Source organism: Sitophilus oryzae, unplaced genomic scaffold (genome assembly GCF_002938485.1).
Source record: "Sitophilus oryzae breed Bouriz unplaced genomic scaffold, Soryzae_2.0 scaffold_1500_pilon_pilon, whole genome shotgun sequence".
Taxonomy (NCBI): Eukaryota; Metazoa; Arthropoda; class Insecta; order Coleoptera; family Curculionidae; genus Sitophilus; species Sitophilus oryzae.
This window is the reverse complement of record NW_022146171.1, coordinates 2,236,258-2,259,374: the sequence shown is the minus strand read 5'-3', so window position 1 is coordinate 2,259,374 and position 23,117 is coordinate 2,236,258. Positions and strand designations below refer to the sequence as shown.

Genomic DNA, 23,117 nt, shown 5'->3' with positions numbered 1-23,117 from the left:
TGCCAGGCCCATCATATCAAGATGAACAAGTTTTGCAAATGACACCGCATAGAAATATTGGTAACAACTCTGTGGCTGTATTTGCTATTACTCCCGAAGACATCTCACCCTCGCCAAAATCTACTGTGAAAAAACGGTCCTCAAAAAATCGTGGAAAAACGGCAATAATCACAGAGTCTCCATACAAGCAAGAGCTAGAAGCAAAACTACAAGGAAATAAGGTCTCTCAAAACAACGTTAAAAAAAGTGCGAAAAGAAAAGTTACATTTGAAACTAATTTTTTTATAAACTTTTGTATTTTACTTTTACAAACTTAACGTATTTGGCATATTATACAGGGTTAATCGAGGGGTTGTTTTTTACCCTAACTCTAAAACACCCCGTGCAATAATTTCGTGTGTAAATTTTCCTAAAATATAATTTTACAGTTAGAACCATGATTCCCGAGCATTTTGTTTTTTGATTCATGTCAATACATGCTTTGGTTAATTTTTAAGTGTGAAATGACCTGATCACGATCAATTTGCAATTTTTTAAATTATCATTCCTTTTTGATGTAATTTTTTAATATAACGAGATGGTTTTGGTATTTCTCTACTAAATTTAAAGACTAACAACAGAGTCATGGTTTTAATAAATCATTAATAACGATAACATAACTAATGATATTAAAGAAAACATCTGTAATATACTGAAGTATACAAACAGAAAAAAATGTAAAAATTACCCCAATACTTTGTATAGCCTCGCTTGCTTCTATAACTGTCTATATGCGTCCGTTCATACTGTCATTGAGGCTGCATATACATATATCATATTGCGGTTCTGCTTTCCCATTCTTTTTTAAGAACCAAGCGAAATTCATTTAATGAAGCTGGTACCGCTTCGTGACCTCTAACCCTTCTGCCAGTTTCCCAAACGTCGAATATGATCGGCAGTTCATAGTGGTATATAGTTTACAATAATCACCAAAGCCGACTTTTCATATTGAAAAATAACTCAAAAAGAAATGTTAATTGAACAAATTGCAAATTCAGTTCATTTACAAGTTCATTTCGCGCTTAAAAATTAACCAAGGCATGTATTGACATGATCCAATAAACAAAATGCTCAAGAGACATGGTTCTGACCGTAAAATTATATTTTAGAAAAATTTACACAAGAAATTATTGTACAAGGTCTTTTAAAGTTTATAGGTCTAGGGTAAAAAAACAACACCTTCGGTTAACCCTGTATAATATGTCAAATACTAAAGTTTATAAAAAACTGAGTTTACGAAATAAAGTTAATATCTATACTAATATATAAAATCCTTAAGTGACTGACTCACTGATTAATCACAATCCTGCTCAAACCACTCAACATAAGAAGCTCAATTTTGGCATACAGGTTGATTCTAGGGTGTAGAGGTTCGATAAGAAGGGATTTTTCGAAATTCCAGTTCCAAGGGGGTGAAACCACCCCCAACACATTTTTTATTTTGTTTTTTACATATTTTAAGATTTTTTAAAAATGTATACACGATGTTTCGAAAAATCTGGTCATTGATTAATCACGATCCTGCTTAAAGCGCTGATACGTACGTAAAAAGATACGTAAAAAGCGTTACTGATACATACATAAAAAGCGTTACTGACGTAAAAAGCTGATTTTTGGAAAACGGACTGACTTTAGGGTTTGACTTTTCGAAACTCGAATTCTAAGGGGATGAACTCAAATATTAGAATGTTTTTTATTTAAAGACCGGTGAGTTTTTCGGAAAAACTCTTAAACACTTATATTATATTTTGTTGTTTTACATATTTTAAGATTTTTTAAAAATTTATACAGGGGTATAGAATATGACCATTGAGTAATCACGATTCTGCTTAAACTGCTTGACGTTTAAAGCTGATTTTTGGCAAACGGATTGACTGTGGGGCAGGGCCGTATCGGGGAAGGGGGGGGTTGGGGGTTCAAACCCCCCCGAAATTATGACCGAAATTTTTTAAAAAGTAATGATCATTAAGTAAGTAAGAACGAAAGAAAAAAAGAAGAAGAAGAAGATAAAGTCAACGAAGAAGAAGATAAAGTCAAACTTCAATAAAAGTTTCAAATAAAGTAAAGCAAGCTTATATATATTCTCCGGCGCAATCGCCAAATTTTTTTAAATTAGTTTGTCCTGTTGTCACAGCAGCGCTAGTGAATGCGATTCCAATTTTTACTATGCAATCTGCATCTCTCTTTTTATTACTTTCTCTATGCCTAACTTCACTTTTCCACTTTGACAGCAAATGTCATTTTCGACTTTCAACTTTCAAGTGTTTAAAACAGCAAAAGTTTGATAAGGTCAAAATTTTGAATGTTGTGTGTTTTGCTGGTCATTAACGTGACTAACGTTTGTTATTGTTCTGCTATTCATAGAAGGTGAGTGAATTGGTATTTTGTTTTATGATAGCGGTTTTTGCCGTTTGTGAGGTAATATGTACATTCTTGATAGTATGGGTATAGTTTCAGGTAGTTTTAGGCTTCGTCCTACGTGGGCGACAAAAGCGAACGAGCGACGCGTGCGACAACAGAGGGCGATGAGCGCGACTAGCGCGACATATTTAAATTGCCTGCGATGCCGCTTCAGTCGCGCGACTCTCCTACCTAGGTCAGCTTCGTAAAGCCGCGTACACACCTAGCGAACGCATAGGTTCGACCAAATCCGCACACATGCCGTGATTTTGTTTGAAGTATTTTTTCGCTGTTCGCTGTTACGTACACACCTAGTGAACGCATCATACATCTGTTTGCGTGCGGTAGTATTCCCTTTGAAGTACCGCCAAGTCAGCGAACGTAACCGCACGCGAATGTATGCGTTCGTTGCTACGTACACATTTCCCAAATTCGTTCGTTCTAAGCGATGCGGCCGTATGCGTTCGCGGCTTAAGAAAACGTTATTTGATAAATACGCGTCGCTCGCACCGCCCAAATCGCGCGCTTTGGTCTCCCACGTAGGACGAAGCGTTAGTTTAACTATAGTTCTAATCTACTGTCTTTGTTTCTCTCGTGTAACCTAACGAGTACATTATCGGCAGATGATGTCGATGTTCGATGTCGATATTCAGTTTAATATGAATTTTTACTTTATACGTTTTTACTTAAATTTCTCATTATACCAATTCAGCAGCAGCCGCCACTGTACAATGATGCAAAGCCAAATATTTTATATTTTCCTAATAGCGCACTTTTATTGCTTGTAGAATTTAAAATGGCAAAACGTAATGTCCAGAGTTCACTGACGGATTTTTTTTGTAAAAAAAGCAAAATTTCTTCTGAATCTACCGAAGAAGCTGCTAGTTCTAGCCAAGCAATTTGTACAGATACTCCCGCTTTAGAAGTTGCACCAAATTCTATTCAGACTCTGATAGAAGTAAATACAAGGAATCAAACCAAATTTGATAACTCAGATATCGGCAGCTGTTATACTGAAAAACTAGATAACGGAGTAAAATTTAGACTTTTGACCTCTCCGTGGGTTCCAGATGAAAAAAATAATTTTCCTGTTTCAAAGAAAAGGAACCTAAAATTTCAAATAGGTTGGCTAAAACGTTTTCCGTGGCTTAGTTACACTGCTCATGGTGATCAAGGTGCAGTGTGTAAGTACTGCGCAATATTTGCGTCTGAATTTAGTGGCAAAGGTAGTCACCAAAAGTTGTTTGCCTTGGTTGTAAAACCCTTCAATAACTGGAAGGACGCCATAGAGACATTCGTGCATCATAGTAATACTGACTATCATAAGAAGAGTACCGTCTTCGCTGATAATTTTGTAGCCACTTTAACAGATCGGCCCCAGATATTGTGATGCAACTTGACTCTAGTCGTGCAAAACAAATAGCGGACAATAGAAAAAAATTAAAACCTATAATCAAGACTATTATACTCTGTGGATGCCAAGAGTTGGCTCTACGTGGAACTAACGATTCTGGTCCATTGACTTTAAATTCCATAGAGCCTGTTTATAATGATGGGAATTTCCGGGCATTACTGCGTATGCGCCTATCATGTGGGGATAAAGATTTGATTGAGCACATTGAAGGTCAATCTTTAAATGCCATGTATATAAGTCCAATCATTCAAAATAATATAATTCAAATTTGCGGAAAAATGATACAAGAACAAATTGTTTCCAGAATAAATAAATCCAAATATTTTTCAATTTTGATGGATGAGACTACGGATATTTCCCGGATCGAGCAGTTATCCCTTTGTGTGAGGTACATTGACTCCAATGAGCAGAACGGCAATCCAGTCTATATTATGCGTGAAGATTTTCTACAATTTGTGCAAGTTCATAGTACAACTGGGAATGATTTAGCGACGGTAATGTTAGAGTGTTTAGAAGAACTCAAGATAGATTGTACTTATTTGGTTGGGCAAGGTTATGATGGGGCTGCAGCCATGAGCGGCAGCTTTAAAGGCGTACAAGCAATAATAAGAGAAAAACACCCAGCAGCATTATACGTGCATTGTAGTGCACATTCTCTAAATTTAGCTCTGGCTCACTGCTGCAATGTCCAAAGCGTCAGAAATTGTATTGGAACCATCAAATCCGTTGCAATCTTCATAAAAATGTCAGCAAAGCGGACTGATATTCTACAAAATAAAATTAAAGAACATGCCCCTGATAATAAATGGAAGAAGTTGACAACCATGTGTGAAACTCGATGGGTGGAAAATCACGACGGATTAATTAGGTTCACAGAAATTTTCAAGCCTATTGTTGAAACACTGGAAGAACTACAAGTAGTGAAAGATATAGAGACGTCATCAAAGGCTATACAGTTACATCGTGCCATTATGACCAGTGACTTTATTATCAGCATGTTAACCGCAACTACTTTATTCGCATATACCCTACCTTTATGCAGAATTCTTCAGACAGTTAACATCGATCTCTTTTCAGCAACGGAACATGTTGATACTGTTTTAAGTCAACTTAAAAGTATGAGAGATAACATAGATCAAGTGTTCAGCAACATTTTTGAAAAAGCCGAAAAACTATTAAAATCAATAGATGCACAAGAGCATATTCAAATTCCGAGAATAGTTGCACGTCAGAAAAATCGTTCTAACATCATGGTAGCCAGCCCAGAGGAACATTTTCGAATTACAGTTGCAATTCCTTTTTTGGACGAGTTCATACATCAGTTGACTGAACGATTTGCGAAGCACAAAAAATCATTGTCCTCTATACATTGCTTATTACCAAATGTATGTGTTGTACACAAAGTGGAACTAGAGGACCTTTCCCTATACAAACAATTTTTGGACTATGACACTTTAGCGGCAGAACTAGATTTGTGGCGGCAGAAATGGAAGCAGCTATCTGCAGTCGACCGACCTAAAAACGCCATCGAAACGATATCGGAGTGTAACCAGTGTATATATCCAAATATATACATTTTATTGAAGATCCTAGCAACTCTACCAGTGTCAACAGCTACACCAGAAAGGTCTTTTCAACCCTAAGACGATTGAAGGACTTCCTACGTAACTCTACAGGTCAGGAGCGATTGACAGGACTTGCTCAATTGCTTTTGTCTATTAAGCGTACATAGAGAAATAAATGTTGATATAGAAGAGGTAGTCAATCGTTTTTCCAGGGAAAAGACTAGACACGTGCAGTTTATCCTTTAAAATTCATGATTTTTACCTGTTACTTTTTTAAAGTTTTATTTTCAATTAAAATTTGAGTGTAGCCCAAAGCGATTTTTTTATTATGCTTTTTTCCTAGTAGCTTTTGAGCCCCCCCGAAATTTTGGTCAAGATACGGCCCTGCTGTGGGGTGTAGAGGTTCGATAAGGAGGGGTTTCTCGAATCTCAAATTCCAAGAGGGTGCAAACGCCCCTCAAATATTACAATATTTGTTATTTAAAAAACGGTTAGTCTTTCGGAAAAACGCTTGGACACGCATAATTTATTTTGTTTTTTACATATTTTGAAATTTTTTAAAAAATCATACAGGAAATTCTTGCTTTGCTTTATCATCACCATTACAAATAATGATTAATTCGATGCGAACGAAGTCGCGGGTACACGCTAGTAATTATATAAAGCTTGCTAAAAATTCATGAAAATAGGGTTAAAATAACAAGTGCAGGTATAAAAAAGTTAGAAAACTAGAATTTAATCGATTTGATAATTGTCTGATTTTATTTGGATATCCAAATAACAACAATAATTTAAAGTTTATGAATTGTAGCTAGTCAAACTTCTTTAATATTATCAATATTAGATATCTTCATTTCTGTATCTAATAATTATAATGACTTGGTAATTCCACGGCACCATAATTATAAAAGAATAATCTACCATTTCGATTACTAAGTAAATTTAAACAGTGCACTTATAAGAATAAAGTATTTTAATTAGTAGAATATCATACCGTGCAATTGCCAAGTCGTTATAATTATTACAGAGATAAGGATGTGTAATATTGATACTAATAATTTATAACAAAACTGTTGAATGGGTGCTTCCATAGAAACTAAACTGACTTGGTTTTACATTTTTCAAATTTTTATGATTTTTTTCCTACTACATCTTCCTGAATTTTTACGAAATTACACCAAGTTTTTGAGGTTAGAAAAAAAATGAGATGTGATGGCGTAATTCTGATAGCGGATTCGTGTTCAGCGCCTCGAAAAATACTATAGGATATGATCGTCTGGTAAAAAGCAAAGACCACTTTTTTTGTGTGGCTGTGTTATTATAACTTCACAGATATTTGTTGAAATCATAAAATTGAAAAATTTCCCATTACAGTTATTAAAATTTGAGATGTTTGTTATATGTCTAAATAATACTATATTATTTTAAGTGCTTTCTTATCAGAAAATGTACGCACTACTTATGTATCTTGTTTATTTTATTTCTGCTGATCCACTGCTCATCCACTTATTGACTCGACTCGTGATAGATTGATTTTAAAAACGACACTTAACTAAAGGACTTTTAGAGATATCCTGTTTTAAATCCTTGTTAAAAGTAGGTACATCAAATTTGTAGAAATTGAAAAAAAATTAACATTATTAATTTCTTAATAATCATATACATTTTCAACAAAATTGATCTCTCGAGTTTTCTTGTACATTTAACGGTTTTCGAGAAAAAAAATATTAGGCCGAGATATTAGGAGGCTGGGAGATTTGCAATGTAATTGATTTATTTTCTCGAAAAACGTTCGATTTACAGGGTGGGTCAAATTGGGCGCTTTTAAAGGGAAACGCCTCTTTCATAGGAGTTAGACGAAAACTATCATATCAAACATATCGGTGTCTGGAGCTCAATTTTTGTGCATTTCTAACAAATCGCTGTAACTTTTTTGCTATGGAAAATTTTGTATTTTGTGAAAACATTTCTAAAACACCTTTTTACGTAGAATTTAATTGTTTAAGTATATTTTTTTTAAATAATAATTTAAGAGTTAACAACAGAAAAAATGATTTTATACTTGGGACACCCTGTATATTTTTAATTAAGTGAAAATAACTTAAAATTGCATTTCCAAAAATATATAGCACACTTGATATTTTGTTATAGTCACCTTCGAAATATAGAATTTTTAAAAGTTCGCCACTTTTAACAAGTAGGCTTTAGACCCTTTATTGATGATCTGCCCCTACTGGATCTCGAAAACAGATTTTTCCAGCGCGACGAGGTACCGCCTCTGAACGCTGAAGTTATCAGAAAATTTTTGCAGCCAATTTCGAAAATAATTAAACAGCTAACCAAAATCCCAGCGGTTGACCGTCGAGGTCGCCGGACTTAGTGCCTATGGATTTTTACTTTGCGGAAGAATAAAGGTACTTATTTTTGAATTGCCCATATAATCTAGACAAGAATTAGAAGTACTTGGCGGTTATGCGAGGGTATCTTTCATCCCCACTCAGTTAAAAAGTTCCGCGATAAATTTTAAAAACGGTCCCGTCTGTCCATAACACATGTAGCAAAACCTCATGTCATGGTTTGCTATTTATTTTTATAGTTATTAGATATAGTTTAAGTGTGTTGATGTTCTTAAATATAGTTTAAATTATTATAAAATTCTGCATCTCTCATTGCAAATATTATTTTCGTTTTAATAGCTTGTCACAGCTAGATTTTTTTTGCATTACAGCCGGCGCCGTTCAAAGCCTACTTATTCAAAGTGGGCGAATTTTTATAAACTCTATATCTCGAAGAGGAATCGAGCAAAATATCAAGTGTGGTATATTTTTGGAAAGGTAATTTTAAATTATTTTTAATGAATTTAAACATACAGGGTGTTATAAAAAATATAAAAAATCAAATTTTCTTTTGATAATTCTTAAATTATTAATTTAAAAAAAATACACTTAAATCATTAAATTCTACGTAAAAAGATGCTTAGGAAATATTTTCATAAAAATACAAAATTTTCCATAGCAAAAAAGTTACAGTGATTTGTCAAAAATTGCATATTTTTAAAAACACCCCGTAACTCCGAAACGGTAACAGATATTGATGTGCGGTTTTCACCATCATGTTTTTGATGAAAATTGAGCTCCAGACACCGATATTAGTTTTCGTCTATCTCCTATAAAAAAGGGTGTTTCCATTTACCTCGTAACTCATAGACGGTAACAGATATCGATGTGCGGTTTTCACCTTCACGTTTTTGATAAGAATTGAGCTCCAGACACCGATATTAGTTTTCGTCTATCCCTTATAGAAAAGGGTGTTTCCTTTTAAAAGCGTCCAATTTGGCACACCCTGTACAAGAAAAACTCAAGAGATTAATCTTGTTAAAAAAGATGGACAGTAAAAAAAATGATTTCTCGAAAAAAGCAGTACCGTATCATTTATTTGAATTAAATAATCTAGGGGTGTGTACATACCGATGCACAGTGGTTCCATGTATATGTTAAGCGGTGACAAAAATCAATTATTTCAATTATATGTACAAATTTGTAAAAAAATACTATAAAGTTAATTAACAGATGTCCTACTACCCCGTTAGAATGAAATTAGATAATAGAGTTTAGAATTGATAATTTTTTAATATTGCTTCCTTTCTACTGTTTAATAAAAAAAAACTATACTAAAATACATTTTATTTATATTAGGTATATTGTAATTATATGCTTTGGTTATTTATAACAATTTTAACAAATACTAAAATGACAACAATAAAATCGAAAATAAGAGAAATCGAATTACATCATGGATTTTTTTAAATTTTAGTATGAATATAGGTATATAGGGGTATAGGTTATTCAACTATCAAATTTAAAGAGGAAATATTAATACTTAAATAACAACAAACAACAAAATTTTATATACTATTCATCTAACAAATCTAGTACTGCCTTAGGACAGCTATTTTTATTTTTTGGCGGCAATTTCCTTAATTCTGTTACTAAGGGATCTGAACTAAGTAAGAGTCTATTTAAAAGATCCATATTACACTTTGTACGAGACATTTTTCGAGTATGATTTAGTCGAAATAATTTATACTCTTTATTTTTGGCCTCAGCAGCTTCTTCTGATAATTCTCCAATGGGTAATATGGCGCTTTCTATTACATCAGGACCATGTATAAGTACCTTGTGGATTGAAGGGGGAAGATTATACCAGGGATATTCAGCCACCAGTAACCGAGCCGTACTTAAAGAAAATTCTTTAAACTTTATAATATTAATTTTGAATCCTGATAAACTGCACCTTAAAATTACAGAACATCTTTCTAGAAGACTCTTGCTTAAACCTGTAATTTCAGAGGATTCATCTAATTGTTTAAAGAATTTTCTTGCGGTATTTCCGTCATTGGAAGTACCGCTTCCTCCACATTTTGGCTTATCCACTATCAATCCTAATTTATTTCTAAAGTCAGATTGAATCTGGCCTTTCCTTTCAGAAAAAAGTTGCTTTTCTTCTTTAGGCCGTATTTGCCAGTTTTTTAAATTTAATCTATATGAAAGATGTAAAAAATATTAATAAAATATAATAATAAAAATAAGAATCGTATATACGAATGTAAAGGTGACAAGCCAAATTCAAATGTTTCTGGGCGAACTTGTTTTTGAAGGCACAAATCAATATCGTTCATTTCTTTGGGACTTGAACCACATATATAACATCTGGCTGAAGACGATTCCGTTAAACTGCTACAAATCTTCCCGTCCACCATAGTAAGCTGCAGTTTGTGCTTTATGGAATAGTTCTTGTCATTAAATGAAACTACTGTGGGCTTCAGGGAATTAATTTTTTCTGTAAAGTATTTTTCTTCGTTAAGAGCTGCTTCTTTAGTTTCTTTTTTAAATTGGAATCTAAGCGGTCTACAATAACGTGTAGAGGAGGTTCGGGGGTTTTTCCACACTATTTTTTCAGGGTTATCTTCAAAAACAAGACGAAGTGGTAAATATGAAGTCACAAATAAACTTCCGTCTTGGAATGTTGGATCTTGAAAAGATTGCTTGTATTCTGAGTGACCACTACTACCGTCAAATCCCCATTTTCCAAACAAAACCAAATTTTGGTCTTGATTGTCTGAAGTAGAGTTTATCACCTCTTGTTGTGATGACCATATTCTGCTTGCTGTATGATCGAGTAAGTTTTGTAACTCTATCTCAGCAGATGATTCGGTAATTTTAATGTAATCTTCACTGGGGTAGCACTTTTTCTTGGACTTTTTTCAAACTTTTTGATACGAAGGAAACATATTATTTATTTTAGAATTAATAAAATTTCTTAACAATATATACTGGTGTTTAGTCAGTTTAGCTTCAACTAGAAGAGATAAGACTTCATCGGCATCAACTTTCTTGTAATTAACGTTAGATGAAGGCCTTCGTAATATAGTTACCAAGGAGTTATCGATGACAGAAATTTGCGACAGTTTTCTCTGTTGTGACCGTCGACAACACTCATCAAAGTTTTTCTTTGGTCTTCCGCATGTACGAGTAGATGGTTTGTTGACTTGGGTTAATTTGGACACCTGTATGTTAACGAAGATATCATCGGTCTTTATTAACCAATTAGAATTTGTTTTTAGAAAAAAATCTTTGTTGCGCCTGGCTTTTGCCCAATTTTCTGCTATTTTTTTGCACAAATAAAAAATTTTCTTTTCCAAATTAGCACAATTCAAATTTTCAGCGTCAGGTAACTGTTCTAATAAATTACTAAATATTTGTTTTGATTTTGTTGAAACAGACCCAGCCTTTGCCAACCATATCTCAAAAATACCCGTTCTATCCAATGAACATCGATATGATGTAGCTGAAAGGAACGGAATTTTTAAGCCTTATTTTGCAATACCTCAGTTACTTCAGATCTTAATTAAAAAGGGAGTAGCAAAAACTGCACACTAATATTTGTCCTATAATAGGTCAAGGCATGTATCTACTTGACACTATGGAAATCATTTCGGGAAAAGGCGGGAAACATATTTGAAAGGCCTAATTTTTCGATAATTTTGTATTACTAATGTCAAAGTAATAATAAAGTAACTAATTCTAACACAATATATAATGGTTTTACAAAAAAATTATGTTATTGATTTTGGCGAATTTTGTCCATTTGTGGAACCACAGTGCGATGCCACTGGTTTAAGTAGAAAAATGAGTATCGACACCTGGAAACAACGACGTAGTTTACGACATATTTAGAAAAAAATCCATTGTTTTTTTTTTAATTTTTAACACACTGTAGACCAGAAATGAAGTACTTTTAGACCCCATATTTGTATAAATTTGTTTTCTTAAAAACAAGAGATGCATCACACCTTGAATTTTTCTACTTTGGAAACAGCCTGTACATACCTAAGTAGGTACGTCAAATAGGTTTTTAATAAATTTCTGACTCCAAAGTCAGGTACTTGATTTGGTATAAATGATATAAACATAAAAATAGTAGTATGCTTGTAAAAGAAATAAACATTATATATCATTTTTAAGTCAAAATTACTAGATATTTTTGTATCCAAATTATGTGTAAAAAAATTGATGCTTTTTGCAATTTCGTCACCTTGAAAATTTGCTGTTTTTATTATTTTTCACCAACCTTTGTTAGATTAGTGATTGTGCCAGTAAGCCAGCTACTGGTGGTTAGGTTAGTGATTGTGCCAGTATGCCAGCTACCACCAGTAGTCAAACAAATTCGATTAATTTGTATAGTTGTGGATAGTGATGAGCAAATGAAATTGCAGGGTCCAGTTTTGATCTTGGTCTTGATGCAAGTCTTGTGTGTTTTAATAGATTTTTACTAGAGACACTTATTGCAGTTGAGGGTTGGAACCTTTCGTATTAACAACAGCAAAATACAACACTAATTCACCACAATACATCAAAACACTTCATTTTTGCACTAGATGCGTGTTTCGTCAACCTTGTGCATCATCAGCAAATGATTAAAATAGTATTTCATAAAATTAAATTATATAAACTAATCAAAACGAATTAGGGATCACATATATGTGTATCTGTATTTACTATGTTTATAGACCGATCTTCGTATATTTATAGCAAAAAATCATTTTTTTGTGTTTTTTCATGCATAAATTGATAAAAAACAATTTTTTTCCGTCATAAAAAGTTGTTTTTACGCACTCGCGAAGACGCATAAATTCCATAAAATCAGTTTCTTATTTAATGTGATTTTGCCTTCTTGATCGTCAAAATTGGTTTTAAGTTTGGCAAATTTTAATGTTTTAGAAAGACCAAACGGTGTTAGAAAACGTTTAAATACTGAAGAAGTCTTCAGAGCCACAACTTTATTGCAGGAGGGTCTGTCGTAAGGATACGTGTCGGAGCTTTTTCATATTACACAATCGGTCATTTCCAGACTATGGAATCGACACAGAGAATTTTGTTGTCCGCAGACCGTATCATTAACGAGTAAGGCGGACAAAGAAGCGGGAAGATCGGTATCTTTTTCAAACCGCTCTTCGTGAAAGAACACTTACCCCAAAAAACCTACAAACTCTTCTTTCGATCGCCACAGGAACTCGAATTTTAACTCAGACTGTAAGAAATAGGGTGCATGAAGTTAACATTCGATCAAGGCGAGCAGCTGTTGTGCCAAATTTAATTGCTAATCATCGTAGGTGACAAAGGATAATTGCTCAAGAACGTCTTCACAGAGGCGTGGATCAGTGGACGGACGAGTCCTGTTTTCGACGTCATAATGATGCCCGGCGGAGGGTATATACAGAAAACCGAATGAACGGTATCTGGACACAACAGTCAGAGAAGCGATTCATTTTGGTGGAGATACCTTCATGGTATGGGGTGGCATAACTTTAAATGGGCGTACGGACTTGCATGTGTTTCTCGACGGCATAATAAATGCTGAACGATAAAGAGATGCCAGGCCTCATACTGCAAGAGTAGTTACTCGATACCTTTTTTTTTGGTAAGGAGGTGTGAATGCAATTTACGCATATCGGACTCTCTTAATAAATACCGACTAAAATACCTCCTTTTATGTCTTGGACTCTAGTTCGGGACCGTTTAGCATATTACTTCGAGCCTAGTCCGTTTTTTTATCGCCCTCGGGCTCGCTTCTGTTTATGGTATCAACGGTTGTCCAGGTCGCTTTTCTTTTCCCTCAGTATCTTTTCCACATACCTTGATATGCGGTTCCAGTTTTCAGGGCTCTGATGCATTTTTTGGACGATGTTATCAGGGGATAGTTGTCCTTCAATTTCCTCCTCGATATTCCTTCTGTATACGCTCCACTTGTCGCATGAATTATATGATGGTCCAGTGCAGATCCTTATGGGAGCAGCCCACCTAGCGGACCCCGTCATCCCAAGCGTCAGCGTCAGCAGTTCCTTCCTTGGGAACTCAACCGTTATTCTCAGGCAGTCAGATTCGAGCCTTCACACTGTTAACTTGTAGTTCAGTAAAAATAAATTTTTTTAAAAAGTAATTTTAGTTTTAAGAAACCAAAACTGGCGCAGTCGGTAGGATACTTTCGGGTCATTATCGTATCGAACGAGTGATTTTTGTTTCACCAATTAACTGAAAGTGTCGAGATATTTCGGAGTGTAATCGGACAGTTTTCCTGAGAGGTTTCAAGAAATCCATTCATCGCGAACAAGAAGACAACGATTCCACAACGATTTATCGAGAATTGGGACCCACATTGCCCAATTTTGCAAGGACGTTGGACTGGCGGAGACAAAATAGCGAAACCAGCCTGCAGCCTTATAGAAAAGATGAAGATAGCAGTCGTCTTTTTAATGTAAGTGCAATTCAAATGAATATAGAAAATTTATCAGATATATTTGAAAACTTATCGATTGAAAACGATAACCCTTTAACTGACTCAAGTCTTGACCTAAGTTTTGCAAGTAGTGAAGCGGAAATCGATCTGACTCAAAATAATTTTAGTAATTTTAATAATAGTAATAATCAAAATAATTTAAAAATGCCTTCTCAATTTAAAACTGAATATTTGAGCTGCGTACCACAGTTTGATGGCAACGCAAATGATTTAAACAGATATATACAAGTTTGTGATTCTTTGATACTAAACTTTTACGACAGAGAAAATCCACAAAATTTTCATAACACTTATTTGTTGAATTCTTTGATTTCCAAATTAACGGGAAATGCCAAATTAGTTGTAAACATACAAAACTGCTCGACTTGGGAAGAGTTAAAGCAAACTTTATTAAATAATTTTGGTGATCAGAGAGACGAAAGTTGCTTGAATCGTGATCTGGTTATGATGAGACAACAACCGCAAGAAAAACCACAAATTTTTTACGATCGAGTTTTAAACATTCTTAACCTTTTATGTAGCTATATAGACGCACATGAAATTACCAATGAATCGAAAATTTTAAAAAGAAATCTATACAATAACCTAGCTTTAAGAACATTTTTGTCAGGGTTAAAAGAACCACTAGCGACTACTATTAGGTGCATGAAACCTAACAGTTTAAACGAGGCAATGCAATTTGTTACACAAGAAAATAACGTTAATTATTTCCAAAATTTCTCCTATCGTTCAAATCAACCTCAAAATAATCAAAATAAAAATTTTGTTCAGCCAAAACATTCTAATTTTAATAACCAATTTAATTCTAATACAACCCCTAACAACTTTTTCCGGCAGCAGCCAAACTTTCCCTCACAGCCTATAAATATTCAACCTAGACCTAATCCGAAACCACAAAAATTCTTTACTAATTCTGAAGTATTTAAACAACCCCAACCACAAAAAAATGTCAACGTTTTTAAACCCAATCCAAATCAGACATTCCCTAAACCAACTCCAATGAGCGTTTCGACTAGAAACACCTCGCATAATTATAGACAATATCAACCTCCTATAAAAAACATTTTCCAAGCCACAGGTCCTCGAAATTTCATCTCGGAAGAACTATTTAATACGGAAACAAATAATTCTGACCAAATAAATCAAAATCAATCTATCGATTATAGCGAAATACCTTCTACTAGTCACGAATATTTTGAACAACCTGAAATGTTCGAACAAGACGAAAATTATACGGAAGAAAATTATTACGAGGAAAATTTTTTCTACCCAGCCTCAAACCAAAGACCAAACTTAGAGCAAGAACCACCAAAATATATTTTAACGCAGTAAATTACAGCGAACTACCATATATAATATTTCCTGAATTTAATATAAAATATTAATCGATTCCGGATCAACAAAATCTTTTATTGACCCAGAAATTGCCAAAATTATTTTCCAAATTTAATTAAATATGATCCTTTTGTAGTTTCAACTGTTTTCCAAAATCTTCTCACAAATTTAGCGCGACATTACCAACATCAAAAATATTTAAGTTACCAAAACAAAAAGAACTTAAATTTTTCCTTTTTAAATTCCACAACGTTTTTCACGGTCTACTAGGGATAGACAATTTAAAAATTCTCCAGGCTAATTTAAATTTCGACGATGGATATTTAATTACTCCATCTTCAAAAATTAAACTTTGTTATCATTCTGTAGGAAGCGATACAAATTTAATTAATGTTTCTCCTAGATCTGAACAAATAATAAAAATAAAAACTAATATCGAAAACGGCGATATAATAATACCGTATCAAAAGCTTAGAAACTGCGAAATACCAGAAAGTCTTGCAACAGCGCAAAACGGCGAAGCAGTGACGACCATTCTTAATAGCAGTACGAAAAATGTAACTCTAGATCTTACACAGCCGATACATGTCGAAACATTTAATGTTAATGACCTACAACAATTTAATCTTAATAATTTTAACGCCGAAAGAAAACAAAAAGAAAATTAAATTTCTCCAAATTTCGTATTGACCATTTAAATAAAGAAGAAAGAAATAGTATTTTAAAATTATGTAACGAATTTTCCGGATATTTTTATGACGAAAATTTACCTTAACTTTCACTAGCAAAATCAAACACCAAATACGTACTAATGATGAAATTCCTATCTATTCCAAATCCTATAAATATCCTTATGTTCACCGTCAAGAAGTTCAAAATCAAGTTAAAAAAATGTTAGATCAAAATATAATCCGACCCAGCAATTCGCCATGGTCATCCCCTATTTGGGTAGTCCCTAAAAAGAGTGACGCTTCAGGCAAACAGAAGTGGCGTGTTGTTGTAGATTATAGAAAATTGAACGAGAAAACTATTAATGGCAAATATCCATTACCCAGCATAAACGATCTCTTAGACAAATTAGGCAAGTGTCAGTATTTCACTACACTAGATTTAGCCAGCGGATTCCACCAAATTGAAATGGACCAAAAAGATATAGAAAAAACCGCGTTTAACACAGAAAACGGTCATTATGAGTATCTTCGTATGCCATTCGGACTAAAGAATGCCCGGCAACTTTTCAACGTATTATGGATAATATACTACGAGGTATTCAGAATGAAAAATGCTTAACATACTTAGACGACATAATAGTTTTTTCAACTTCGTTACAAGAACATATTGATAGGTTACGCACAGTATTTCAAAGACTTCGAGATTCTAATTTTAAAATACAACTTGATAAATCGGAATTTTTACGCAAGGAAGTAGCATATTTAGGCCATATTGTTACCCCAAGCGGCGTGAAACCAAATCCAGACAAAATTAAAGCCATTAAAATTTCCCTTTGCCAAAAACTACGAAACAAATAAAAGGTTTTTGGACTCCTTGGATACTATAGACGTTTTATTAATAACTTTGCCAAAATTACTAAACCTCTTACCAAATGCTTAAAAAAAGATGCCAAAATCGAACATAATGAAGAATTTATTTCATGTTTTGATCAATGTAAAAATCTATTAATGAATGATCCCATTTTACAATACCCGGACTTTTCTAAAAGTTTTAATCTCACGACAGACGCGAGTAATGTAGCTATAGGTGCGATTTTATCTCAAGTCCCTATTGGTCGAGATTTACCAATAGCATACGCATCTCGGACATTAAACGATTCCGAAAGAAACTATTCCTTTTCGGTAGACAATTTACTATTATAACTGACCATAAACCCTTGCAGTGGCTTGTGTCATTAAAAGATCCAAGTTCTAAATTACTCAGATGGCGTATAAAACTTGAAGAGTACGACTATAAAATTGTATATAAAAAAGGAAAGCTTAACACCAACGCAGACGCCCTATCTCGTGTCGAAATTCATGTAAAAGAAACAGATCAAAATTTAACTGAAAACCAATCAATTATTGAACCCACGAATATCGAAGAAATACCCAACGACCCAATCGATTTAGATCAATTAATTAGAGAGGAAATAAATAAACCCGAATATCGTGATATTGATAATATATCAATGCAAGTACAGCTTGACGAACGCGAAAATCAAATCGAAACCATAGATAATGTAGAAAACCAAGACGAAGACGCTACTGTTCATTCTAACGCAGAGCAACACCCTGTAGTAGGTATACCAATAGTTGATTATGCTGTAAATTACGGACAAAATCAAATATTTATATCATCTGTTTTACATTCTCCCGTAAAAACAAAAACAAAGATTTTATTCGGAAAGAAAAAACGACTTATAGTCCAAATTTCAAATAATAACTTTGAACAAGACATAATTTCATTTCTTAAGAGCTATATTGTACCGGATGTTCAATATTATGTTCATTTTGAAAATCCCGATATCTATGAACGTTTTTCGACAACTTTACAAACATATTTTCGATGGCCCTCAATCAAATTTAAACGTTGCATGAAAAAATTGATCGATGTAACCGATAAAAACGATATCGACGAAATTATAGAAAACTACCACACTAGTAAATCAAATCATCGCGGAATTGAAGAGACCCTATTAAAAATAAAAGATAAATATTATTGGCCAAACGTACGTAATTCCATTCAAACATTTATAAATAGATGCGATATATGTCAACAAAGTAAATACGAAAGACACCCTGTAAAAATAAAAATGAATATAACACCCACAGCGTCTAGACCATTCGAGATAATACACGTAGATACGTTTACGCTTGAACATAGCAAATTCTTTACCATTGTTGATAGTTTTTCGAAGTACGCACAAGCATATTCGCTAAATTCGACCAACAGCACCGAAGTAGCTGATAAATTAATACAATTCTTCTCTCACCACGGAATTCCTAAACAAATAATTTCAGATAATGGCACTGAATTTAAAAATTCCCTTATAACCGAACTCCTAGGGCTACATAAAATAAAAATACATTTTATATCCCCAAATCACCCACAATCAAACGGCGTCATAGAAAGATTTCATTCTACTCTAAAGCATATCGCGCACTTATGCGCAGCGCGGCGCGGCGAAGCGCGGCGAAAAACCGTGCAACGGATTAAATTTGTGTTATATAATGCACGTCCGCTGACTCAAGCGAAGCAACCGCTTGCACCGCGCGCCGAAGCGCCGTTCGTTGCAGACCTGGAATCCAAAGCGAGGAAATTCTCTTCGGCGCTTCGCGTGCCCTAGTGCGGTGGTCTGCGGAAACTATCTCTGTTTTCGGTCATTTTCGAAATCTATTTCGGTGTCTTCGGATGAAGGATTCTACGATTAATGTATTACTAATTGGCATTTAGGTTACGTTTAATCAAGAGCCGTTTTGTTTCGTTTGAGTTTGTTTAGTACTTGTAATTTAATTATTGTTTTATCATGGATGATGAAACGTTCATTTTAATTATACAAAGTTATAAAGAGATATATGATATTGGAGATCCCAATTATCATAATCAATTGAGAAGGGACAATATTTGGGAAGAAATTGAAGAAAAATGCGGAATAAAAGGTATGAAATTTTAATTATTTCCCAAGTTTATGGAGTGGGTAGCGGTACATAAACGTAGTACGAATTTGTTGTACAGGGTGAGTGAAGGATAGACTAAAGTTCTTTGTTCATTATCTCATTTATTTTAACAATTACAACAAAAGACTACAAAGAACAAATTTTAGAGAAGTTTAAGAGATGCCCAATTTAATATTTCTTTTAAATGTAGAGAGCACATATTTTACGCAGAGATTCTGAGTAAAATTCTATAATTTTTTGTATATAGTTTTATATACCTAAAACTATTAGTTATCTATCTATACTAATATATAAAATCCTTAAGTGACTGACATACTGATTAATCACGATCCTGCTCAAACCACTCAACGTAAGAAGCTCAATTTTGGCATACAGGTTGATTCTAGGGTGTAGAGGTTCGATAAGAAGGGATTTTTCGAAATGCCAGTTCCAAGAGGGTGAAACCACCCCTCAAATATTACAATATTTTTTATTTAAAAAACGGTCAAGTTTCCGAAAAAACGCTTACACACGTATATTTTATTTTGTTGTTTTACATATTTTAAGATTTTTTATAAATGTATACAGGGTGTTTCATAAAATATGACCATAGAGTAATCACGATTCTGCTTAAACTGCTTGACGTTTAAAGCTGATTTTTGGCAAACGGATTGACTGTGGGGTGTAGAGGTTCGATAAGGAGGGGTTTCTCGAATCTCAAATTCCAAGAGTGTGAAAACGCCCCTCAAATATTACAATATTTGTTATTTAAAAAACGGTTAGTCTTTCGGGAAAACGCTTGGACAAGCATAATTTATTTGTTTTTTTTTTACATATTATGAATTTTTTTAAAAAATCATACAGGGTGTTCCAAAAAGTTGGGTAATTTCTTAACCACGATTCTGCTTAAACTGCTTGACGTAAAAAGCTTATTTTTGGCAAACCGATTTTTCGAAAGTCAAATTCCAACGAAATTTAATCTACAACTTATGCTGCCATATTATCAAGTTATATTATGATTTATATGAAAATTAAAAATATTTCCAAAATTCTCTTTGAAAAACAGGGGTTGAAATACACTACCCCTAAAATAAATTGCACTTATTTAAAACTCAAACAACCCTGTATAATTAGTCATCGTTATAATCTTATTATATATCTAGTTTTTTCTGCCTCTTCTAACCATTTCGACTTGCCAAGGTAATGAACCAGTCTCAGAAACAAAGTAATTCTTAAATTTTTCCCTGACATCTACTGCATAAAGAGATGGATTTCCACCAATTCCGGGGATATCTATTAGACCTTGAGGTATTGTTCTATCATCTTCTTGTTCTTCTTCTGAGATCCCACCACTTACATCACAATCTCTCAAAAAATTGTGAAGACAACATGTTGCAAGAACCACTTTATCCAAATGTTCAGGTGAAATTTGAAGCTTTCTTTGGTACAAACGAAACTTTTTTACTAAAATGCCAAACGCGTTTTCGGAAACCCTTCTTGCTCTACTTAGTCTATAATTGAATATTTTTTTGTCTTCTTGTCCTGAAGTTTGTGAGCCAGGAAATGGACGCATTAAATGTTCATGGAGAGGAAAAGCTTCATCTGCGACAATTACATGAGGCATTAATATATTTGTTCCTGGTAGATTTCTTTTTTCAGGAAAATCTAGCTCATCTTTAAAAAATTTCCTTCCAAATTCTGAAGAAGAAAATACTCCACCATCACTATTACGTCCATAAGATCCAACATCAATTGCCAAAAACCTATAATTAGCATCGACCAAGGCCAGAAGTATAATACTAAAACTTTTTTTGTAGTTAAAATAACGTGAACCGCTATTTGGAGGTTTATCTGTAATTACGTGTTTTCCGTCAAGGGCACCCACGCAATTTGGAAAATTCCATTTCCGTTGGAACTCTTCTGCTACATTTTTCCATTTTTCTTTGTTGGGTACTGGCAAAAATTTGGGGGATAGTACGCGCCATATTTCTTCACACACTTGATAAACTATCTCTCTAACAGTAGTTTCACCAAGTCGATAGCTCATTGCTATTGTTCCAAAGGTGTCTCCAGTTGCCAAAAATCTGTAAAAAACATAAAGTTATTTACTCGTTACTTAAAATTATCTTCTACATTTTTGTCTAAATACTCGTATAAGGTGAATAATAATGTTACCTTATGGTAAATTATCTTTTCAGCCGAAGAATGCCGAAAAAGATGGCGCAATTTGAGGGAGTGCTACAGAAAAGCACAGAAGTCCAGACAAACAAAAAGTGGACAAGCCGCTACAAAATCAAAGCCTTGGCGACTAGAACAGCAAATGAGTTTTATGAAACCATTTTTAGCAGAAAGGCCCCAACAATCAAATTATTCAACACAAGACATAATCAACACAGAACCTGAATCAGATGGTATAGTTGATACAGTTGTATCGGTTCCTTCACCGGCGTCACCATCATCCGCACCCAGCCCTTTATCTTCTATTTCACAAAGCAGTAAAAAAAGAAAGTATAGTTCTGTAAAAGAGACACCAACTTCAGTAGCACTTCAGGAATATGTCAATTATAAAAAATCAAAAATTCATACTCCCAAGGACCACTTAACAAAATATTTTCAATCAGTTGAGGAATCTGTCAGGACTTTTCCACCTATATTGCAGATTCAGGTTAAATCTAAAATATCAGAGATAATTCATGAAGCAGAATTAAAAAATATCACCTCGCCTACCACCTCAACATATACTCAAGTCGATGAATCCCCTCCTTCAGCATATCAACAGACTCTGTCTTCCCAAAGTACAAATATACATACACTGCCACCATATAAACCACATGTTTCTCAGCAGCAGTCATCTCAGTATAATTTAAATTATTCATCAGGCACGTATGGCATTCCAACACGACAGCATCAGCAGTCACTCGAGTGTCTTCCTATGCATACAACTCCAGCCCATTCTGAGGAGAATTTGCAATATTCACCTCAAAATTATAACAGCTTTTCTCTCAATGAACCACCTCGAAGTTATAACAGCTTTTCGCCCGATGAACCCGGACAAAAGTAATTTTTATTTATGTATTGCTATTTGTACATCACATATAAAATAAAGTATTTTCTACCAATGTACAGACTACTTAATTTAGAATAATGAAAAAATCTATCCATTTAAAAAAGCATGCATTACATAAAATAATTAAATTATTCTCTATTAATTTTATTTAGACAATATTAAAAAACTTGCCTGAGACAAACTGAAAGTCTTTCGATAACGTCAATTGAGCAGCGAAATCTAGAATTTTGACGCTCTATACTTGGTCTTAACAAAGAAAGAAGTTCACTAAAATTTTCGTGGGTCATTCTATAATACTTGAAAAATTTTCTTTCGTCTTCCAGAAGATCTGAGTGAAGGTGATGGAATTCTCCGTACGTATTTCTTTTTATATTTATATTATGAATCCAAGATTTTCTTTTTTTTGTTCTCACGCATTTCTTCTTCCTCAGCTATTGTACATAAAGTAAGAAAATCTCCCTCTGAACTGCTGCTAGAACTTGAGCACATAATGAAATTTTAACACACCTTTATCAAACCGTCATAGAGATAACACTAAAATTAAAACGGTCAGCTCAAAACAACTTTAAATACCAACCGCGTACGCAAAACCGTGCATAAGTTAGCGGACCCATCAAAAATTCGCCGCGCTGCGCCGCGCCGCGCTTCGCATAAGTGCGCGATATGCTTAATAGAGCATGTACGCTTGTTAAATACTAGAGGATTTCAAAAAACACCTATAAGAATGAAAATTGTTTACGCAATTCTCGCATATAATCATTCTATACATAGTGTCACAAAAGTTAAACCAA

At 33.9% G+C, this 23,117-nt stretch overlaps 3 protein-coding genes across 3 annotated transcripts; all 3 read left to right on the top strand.

Moving 5' to 3' along the window:
- Positions 1 to 3,828: 3,828 nt before the first annotated feature.
- On the top strand, positions 3,829 to 5,496 carry LOC115878057 (52 kDa repressor of the inhibitor of the protein kinase-like). The gene has a single exon (XM_030894412.1). The coding sequence runs from the start codon at positions 3,829 to 3,831 to the stop codon at positions 5,494 to 5,496; it is 1,668 nt and encodes a 555-aa protein (XP_030750272.1).
- Positions 5,497 to 14,418: 8,922 nt separating this feature from the next.
- LOC115878056 (probable serine/threonine-protein kinase cdc7) lies at positions 14,419 to 15,606 on the top strand. The gene has a single exon (XM_030894410.1). The coding sequence runs from the start codon at positions 14,419 to 14,421 to the stop codon at positions 15,604 to 15,606; it is 1,188 nt and encodes a 395-aa protein (XP_030750270.1).
- A 3,403-nt stretch (positions 15,607 to 19,009) lies between these two features.
- LOC115878131 lies at positions 19,010 to 22,442 on the top strand. The gene is made up of 2 exons (XM_030894502.1): positions 19,010 to 19,262; positions 21,458 to 22,442. The coding sequence occupies exons 1-2, from the start codon at positions 19,130 to 19,132 to the stop codon at positions 22,318 to 22,320; spliced, it is 996 nt and encodes a 331-aa protein (XP_030750362.1). The 5' UTR covers positions 19,010 to 19,129; the 3' UTR covers positions 22,321 to 22,442.
- The last annotated feature ends 675 nt before the right edge of the window (positions 22,443 to 23,117 follow it).

What these genes read in the sequence shown, in the direction of transcription:
- LOC115878057 (XM_030894412.1), top strand. Translation starts at nt 3,829, where the DNA reads ATGCAACTTGACTCTAGTCGTGCAAAACAAATAGCGGACAATAGAAAA.
- LOC115878131 (XM_030894502.1), top strand. Translation starts at nt 19,130, where the DNA reads ATGGATGATGAAACGTTCATTTTAATTATACAAAGTTATAAAGAGATA. An exon ending in AGAAAAATGCGGAATAAAAG is followed by an intron (nt 19,263 to 21,457) that starts GTATGAAATTTT and finishes TTATCTTTTCAG; the next exon opens with CCGAAGAATGCCGAAAAAGA.
- LOC115878056 (XM_030894410.1), top strand. Translation starts at nt 14,419, where the DNA reads ATGCCTTCTCAATTTAAAACTGAATATTTGAGCTGCGTACCACAGTTT.